This window comes from Macadamia integrifolia, unplaced genomic scaffold (assembly GCF_013358625.1).
Source record: "Macadamia integrifolia cultivar HAES 741 unplaced genomic scaffold, SCU_Mint_v3 scaffold1289, whole genome shotgun sequence".
NCBI classification, from domain to species: domain Eukaryota; kingdom Viridiplantae; phylum Streptophyta; class Magnoliopsida; order Proteales; family Proteaceae; genus Macadamia; species Macadamia integrifolia.
Genome location: NW_024868145.1, coordinates 45,961 through 53,425, shown reverse-complemented (window position 1 = coordinate 53,425; position 7,465 = coordinate 45,961). Strand labels below are relative to the sequence as shown.

The 7,465-nt window shown below is 40.4% G+C and overlaps 1 protein-coding gene across 4 annotated transcripts in view; it reads right to left on the bottom strand.

Moving 5' to 3' along the window:
• Nucleotides 1-6: 6 nt before the first annotated feature.
• Nucleotides 7-7,465, bottom strand: part of LOC122063311 (beta-1,3-galactosyltransferase GALT1-like) — an 18,112-nt gene continuing 10,653 nt past the window's right edge. For 3 of the 4 annotated variants that reach the window (XM_042627027.1, XM_042627029.1, XM_042627028.1), the window contains 6 exons: nucleotides 2,762-2,985; nucleotides 2,371-2,652; nucleotides 1,991-2,119; nucleotides 1,725-1,904; nucleotides 1,159-1,266; nucleotides 7-600 (listed from right to left, as the gene is read on the bottom strand). In XM_042627027.1, coding sequence (XP_042482961.1) covers nucleotides 388-600; nucleotides 1,159-1,266; nucleotides 1,725-1,904; nucleotides 1,991-2,119; nucleotides 2,371-2,652; nucleotides 2,762-2,985 — 1,136 coding nt within the window. In that variant the 3' untranslated portion in view covers nucleotides 7-387. Of the gene's footprint in view, nucleotides 601-711; nucleotides 782-1,158; nucleotides 1,267-1,724; nucleotides 1,905-1,990; nucleotides 2,120-2,370; nucleotides 2,653-2,761; nucleotides 2,986-7,465 lie in introns of all 4 variants that reach the window. The other variant, XM_042627030.1, reaches the window with a different exon arrangement.

Below are 7,465 nucleotides of genomic sequence, written 5' to 3'. Positions count from 1 at the left end.
AAAAAAGAATGTTAATCAACCATATACTTCCAACCCCTACCTATTACCCTGGGGGAGGGGAGGAAGGACCAGCTATAATGACAAAAAAAAAATCCCGTAGTTAGTAGAGTTTATCAACACAACTCAACTTTGTTAGAATTTTCCTTATGAGACTACAAAAGCTGTAACCAGCTATATTTCTCATATTCAAAGCTGTAGTCAGAGCTGGATGTCATCCTGAAGCCCCAGCTGTCCTATCTGGCTCTCTCATTGATCACCACAGCATTAACCCCCTTCTCTTCCAGCTTTTGCCACAAACAGTGTCTCCCTAGACCCTCATTGATCACCACAGCATTTAGCCTCCTTCTGCTCCTGCTTTTGCCACAAACAGAGCGTCTCCCTAGACCCTCATTCATCATCACAGCATTTAGCTCCCTTGCCATCTTCCAGCTTTTGCCACAAACAGAGCATCTCCCTAGGGCCTTGGTAGTGGGCAATGACGTAACCATCATTACACCCGCCATTATAAACCCTCTCTTCTTTCTCATACCTCACATCCAACCCCTCCTTCTTCATCTCTGCGATCCAGATGCCCATTGCCACATCCTCCAGCTTGAACATCTGCCATGTAGAAATGGTTGTTTTCAGATTAGAAGGATGAAATTCTTGTGGGTAAATGAGGAAGAGTAGTAATCTTTGCATACAATACATTGAATAGAGAAAGGACCTAACTTGTTGATTATCATGCTACCAGACTTGATGATTCAGTCATCATTTCATGACTCAGCATGATAATTTCCAACTACAGTTTAAAAAGTGAGGCAATTTGAGATGTGCATAATCCAAAGCTTAAACCTTAAAGATATCACACATGATTGCGATATGGATTGAAGTAACAGAACAATACTATCTGAAGCCAGCACTGGGATGATAACAAAGAATGAAAAAGAAAAAGATGCCAACCCATCTGGAAATTTGAGTTGTCTAATAGACAATCTTTAAAACTATGGACTCGGAGATCAAGAGGTGGCCCACCAGTTGGAAAATCTTGGGCCACCAAATTCATTTCTCATGCTTGTGGCAAGAAGGAAGTGGGGTAACAGCCATACACTGAACATTGCACATTTTATAAACCAAATTAGTGTAATAAATAGTAAAAAGAGAGAAAAATTACCATACCTTCAAGAGACCCTTTTTGTGTCTCTTATTGACTGCCTTTGCTATGTCATGTGACACAACGTAACCAGGACCATGAGCCCAAGGAGGATATGTTTCTTCTGACCATTCCTTCATTAGGAAAAAGGGAGAAAACTGAGAACCAGAAGCTGAAGCAATCAAAGAAAGCTTGTCTTGAAGGGGAGGGGGAGCTTGTTTAAGTGCTAATAATCAACCACCATTCATAGTTTTAGACAATGATAAGATTTCTCAAGGATATCATTAATTAATTTCTAGTAAATAAATTCAATATTTCACTTGACAAGAAATAGAGGTCAGGCACCGTCTCCAAATATTGACCACATGGAGATTTTTAACTCGGCATATGTATGACTTTTACTAATGATGCTCAAATACCAGTCAGGCACTATCAACTTGTATTGTATGAGAGAATCGGCAAGCCTCATTATATTCACTTCAGGTTTGAGCCCAGTTATTATACACTTATTATTGCAAATCTAAAAATAGAGTCAAGTCTCACAGCCAATCTATGAGTACTACAATTTACAAGAAAGGGTGGCGAAATTTACCTCCAGGCTAATATACCATTTGCTGTTAGGATCCCGATGAGGTTGGGAGTCTGAGTTAATGAGACCATAGAGTAACCCATGAGTCACATTTATCCTATTTAAAGAAGCGAGTGCCTCATCTACACGGACAAATGCATCATCATCTGTTTTCATAACATATTTTGCCGAAACAACCTCCGTCTGTTGAAGGGAATAGCAAAGCCTAATCATTGAGCGAATTCAATTAAATCAATACAGATTGGACATAAGAAGAGAGAAGAACCTACACCAAAGAGGCATATGGCTATAGTTTTCCACGTAATGAGGCTGTAATAGTCAACAAAAGGCATTAGCTGAATATCTCCATATGTTTGTGCTTCATTCCAGAGTTCCTCATTCACCATCTGGTTTTTATGCTGCACCATATACTGCAGATTTAATATTTGCTTCAAGAGATATAGGTTTCTCATATGTTCCCAGCTACTGATTCTTTACAAATGAAAAAGGAATTTAGATGGAGTAAGATTCTACACTACCAGAAGCTCTATACAGCATACAAGTATGACTGGATCAGGCCTCATAGTTCTAATTCTTATAAACCTAGTTACAACATGATTGTCATCATCATAAACAGTGATAGTAGAAGTGATGTGTGACTGATTCTCACCAGACCAACAAAAAATTTCACAGCAATGGATCCTGACCGCACTGCAGAGTACTGCATCCACGTTCTACGAACAGCCATCCTAGGCTTGAAATTGTTGGCGGTAGAGAAGACACCGATAAAGAGTTCCAATATTTTTTTGGGAGGGAGAGGAGCTGATTTGAGTGTTTCTAAATCGACAATATGATCTAAATCCTCTGAAGTAGGTAAGCTGCTAGCTAGCACAGAAATTAACTTCAGGTCTCCAGAAATCCTTAACTCACTGACAAGCCACGGTTCTAGACTCTGAGAGACAAAGGAAAAAGAGAAAGGACCCAAGTAAGGAAGTAAGTCCAAATGAACCAGCAGTTGTTTCCTACATTTCAGAAGTAACCCAAGAAAGAAAGAATATTACTTCACGATAAGCGAAGGATGTTATGTGCTTTCCATCAACTGTCATCTGGATCCCTTCTGCTCCCACCCTAAGCGTTGCAACAAATGGATGTCCTTGCTGGAAAGGAAAATAACGTCTTGGTTTTGATTCCTCCTGCGCTTTTGAACCATTGGAATGTCTGATAGCCATAAACCTCCGCTTATCATCTTTACCCACCAGTGAATTGCACTGATCCAATTCATCCACTGAGACAAAAAGGTTACTTATACAAATTGTAGAACGCAGGCAGCACACAAAGCAATTATAATACAGATCAGAAGCCACAAGTTAATTGGCCATGCATCAAATTTTGAACTGCACTTCAAGGATGTGACCCACCATGTATTTAACCCTTTCTCTTTCTGTTTTCAGCAAGACCAAATTTTACAAAAATATATTTTTCAGCCTATAGTCCAGGTGTGCTGAAACTTGACATATGAGTAGATGAATGTGGTGCCTAACTGTGCACCAGGCTTGAGTGCCAGGTAAGCTGCCACATTGCAGATTTGCAGCATATTTTACTAAGCTTAGTGGCAGTTCTACTACCTGCCCACATGAAGAGAGAGAAATAATAGGATCCAAGAAACATTCAAAAATTAGGCAGCTCTCTCTCTCTCCAGTTTTTTTTTTTTCTTGTTTTCAAAAATTCTGTCATGCCCTGTTGTCTTGTTTTGTAAATGGGTAAGAGCATGGATGCTACCATCCTAGATTATCTTCGTCATGATACAAGCCTTAGAATTATACCTAGTCAATTGGATTATATGTTGGTAGGTATAATGATCCCTAGTCCCTTTGGCATTTATTATGTTCATCTTAGATGGTTTGAGTCAAGCTCATAGAGCTTGCGTTTTTGGTCTAGACTATGTCTTGACCAATTCGAGGAAACCATAAGCAATTGTTGAGGACATTTATTTCTTAGTACTTCCTATGCTAAAGTGTATAAATATCAATACCCTGACCCTGAAGTTACTAATGAAGTTTATCCTGAGTACTAACATAACTCATGTAAGAGATCATTGTCTTGAAAGGGTTTGAACTCGTATCTCTTTTTATGGTAGTTACGGTTGACGAAAGTCCTAGAAAAAGGGGCTGTGCTTTGTTAGCAAGTATTGCTACAAAGGGGAAATTTCTATTTCAATTGATCACTTTGAATAGCATGATTTGGGAGTGCTTGATTAATGTTTTATTCTTTTTCTCCTCTTACCTCTATGAGTCAGCATATTGTTGAAAATTATGTTTTTGTGTTTTGTTTTTTATCTTATATGTATTTCTTTAATTCTTAATTAGTGTTTTATACTAATTGGAATCTTGTGTTTTTGTCTAGTTAATTTATCCTTGTTTTCTCCTTAGTTGTTTCTAAGGACTTTCCATTGATATATGTTTAGTTTGTTTGTTGCATTTTTCTTTGCGTGTTTTTGTTCTTGAGTTTCTCATCCTAATCTTTATTTGATGAAATGTTTTATTTGGATGATCTTGCACTTGAGATTTGATCTCTCGTCTTCTATCTTAGAATGTTTAAGTAGGTGATATCATTTGTACAAAAGGTTCTTTTATCAATTGAAACTTTGGTTTCTGCACATTCATGTTCCATGGCATCCTAGTGATACATTGACCTAGTTGGGGGGTTGTTTTTGCTAGATATGTAATTGATGGAAAAATATTCTGAGATTGCATGTCCCATGGTTTATCTAGTAATAACATCATTTGCCTTATCTACTCGTGTCCAAATGCATTTTAGTTGATAACTACTATGCTTAGGTCTCTTGGACTTAATTGGCTTAGAAGACCTAGATTGGAGGTTTCAATAAAACTCCTTGATGTCCTTTGTGGACTTAGTTTTTTTGAGTTATCATGTTTTTGTCTTATTATCTTTTTCTTTTTTTTCTCCTCATACTTCAGCGGTTCTTCTTCTTCTTCTTCTTTTTTTTGGGTGAATAAATAATTCAAACCCTTAAGGGCATCGAATGCCCCAAGGTAAGAAGAAGATGAAAAAAGGGAGGGACAATACAAGCCCCAAAGAGGGAACTGAAATAGGGGAACAACACCCACACCAAAGGCAAGAAGCCATGGCTCAAAAAAAAAGCAATCCCCCCAACAGGGGAAGCTCTAAAGGAAAGACAAACAGCTACCCAAGTAGCCTCAAGACTACATTTTCTTATTATATTTCTTCTTTTTACTGTTTTTTCCCTCAGTAAGATATTCCATTATACCAGGAGCAACATAATCAATGGCCAGGTCACCATTCAAGGAGGATACTTCCAAATGCACTTCCAGATTCACCTCGTCTGAACTGATACTGATGCCACCAGAGGGAGAGATAGGAATAGCATATTCACTTGCCATGACACACCACTCATCATCGTTGGCACCCTCCTCAACCACCAAAAACTAGATGGAACTCAAATTTCGAACTATGTTGCTTCTCCTATGAGCTTGGCCAACTTCAGAAGACCCCAGTGTTGCAACAACATCCGAAATACTAGAGGGATGGCCATGGGCTCCTTGGGAAGGACCAATAGATAAACCACTTTTGGTTGTAGCACCATTATCCAAGGAAAGAATATTAAACTCTCCATTATCCATGGAACAATATTAAATTCACAAGAATCCCGATCTCCAATACTTCCACTCAAATTGGTAATATTAAACTCAAGCGTATCTTTAACTCCAGTAATTAAATCTGAAGAAGAGACATCTCCTATACTCCTCCAATTTGCATTATTAAGTCAAACGTATTGCCAACCACCCTTCGCAATGAACCAATATTAAACTCAGAAGTGGGAAAAAAACCAACTTGATCATCACTTTTCTTGACTCTAGCCTGGTATCCTTCAAAGAAGGGACAGTCACGTATACTTGCACAGTAGCTGATGGCAGGCCTAACGACGCATCCACCTCGAGATTTCTGCCTATTTCCATGTCATCGCCCTCATCGAGGGTTGCCAAAGTGGCGAAATAACCTGAACCACGTGCAGGATAACAACGCGTCTCGAGGTCCACGTAATCATCTCCCTGACGGCACTCTCTCTCCCAAGCATTGCAACCTGAAGTTACGTTTGTAATGCTGGATCCAACCGGCCATGAACATGGAGGAGGGGGATCAAACCCCATCGACATTTCACCAGCAGCGCCCAAAGTCCCAATGTGCTTCCTATTTTTCCTTCTTCTTCTAGGAGCTCGAATGAAACCGATATCTAACGGAGGCTCACTACCTTGGAGATGAGCGGAGGACTGCTGAGCAGCAGAATCCCCATTCAGCTTTAAAGCAATGCAAGATGCAAACAAGTTCCCAACAACCCTACAGTGAACATAGTGAGGGTTTCCAGTCATATCTGACTGGTTAGGAGAATGGCAACCCGCCCTCGTCTACCACGAAAATCCGATCTGGTAGCTCTAAATCAGCCATTACCTCAACGCACAACCTCGCGAAGGCAAGATAAACTTGTGTTTTGGTATGCCAGTCAGAATAAAGCGGCACCCCGAGGACTGACCCAATAGAGATAAGGCCCTCCTTTCCCCAGAGGTGAAGCGGGAGGCCAGGAAGAGAGATCCACAACGGTATAGATTTAAGGTCCACCTTTTGAACGGAAGATTCGCCTTCCACTGACGGAGAATGATGGGTCTTATTGCCACTAGCTAGAGTCCAGTCTCTAGAACTCTCTATTCATCTTCCTCAATCAAGAATCGAAAAATGAAAATATCATTCTCCAAAAGGAAGGTTTCCAGAACTCCAACTCCCATAGATCTCCACTACTTCTCTAGGGATGATTTAACTATATGAAGATGTGGACGTCGGCCAATGAAATTCCCAACAAGAGCTGCCTTCCATTTGAGAATTTCGGGCGCTGAGGCAAGAGCAGAACAATGGGAAAATTTTGCCCCATCAGCCACAGGCAGGTGAACAAAGCAAAGAATAAATCCTCCCTGATGGACCTAGCAGGTTGACCGAAAAGGGAACTAAAGGGAGTGCCTTGGACAAGCTTGATCTTCCTAGGAAGACCAACATTACCGATAATGGGGCCAGAATGAATAGGGTTGTTGCTCACAGTCTCGGCCAAGAGGGAGGGAGACAACCCCATTACCCGCATGGTCCAAGGTAGACCCTATAGCAGCCACTTTCAAACCATCAACTCCATCTTCTGCAGGAGTTTCACACTCATCTTCATCTCTAGACCCAATTTCGTCTTCTTCTCCAGAATCTTCGTCGTTGTCACCATTATCTTCCGCTTCGTTCACCTCCATACCAAAACTTGGTAAGTAGTCTTCTCCAATCTCACCAGCTAGCCTTCTCGAAATTGCAACCACGGAGAACGTTCGATATCCCATAGGACCACTGGAGATCAATCCAACTTCGATCTCCTAAAGGCATAGTTTTTAAGGCGCTGGTGCGGTCCAGTAGAGGTAAGGCAGTCAGCCGACTCAGGAGTAGCGCGAAAGGCGGTCGCCTTTTACACTAAAGCGCTGTAAGGCGTCGCCTTCGACGCCTTATAGCGCCTTAGTGTACAAGGCGGTCGCCTTATGTACTGGCTATTTAAAAATAAAAATAAAAATTGTTTTTCTAAAGATTCCAAATTACATATTATTATTGGGACGTGTATAAAATCTGATGCACATGTGATGCATTGGATCAAAAATCATATAAAAACTAAAAACCCTTTCCATAAAAAAAAAAAAAAAAAAAAAACC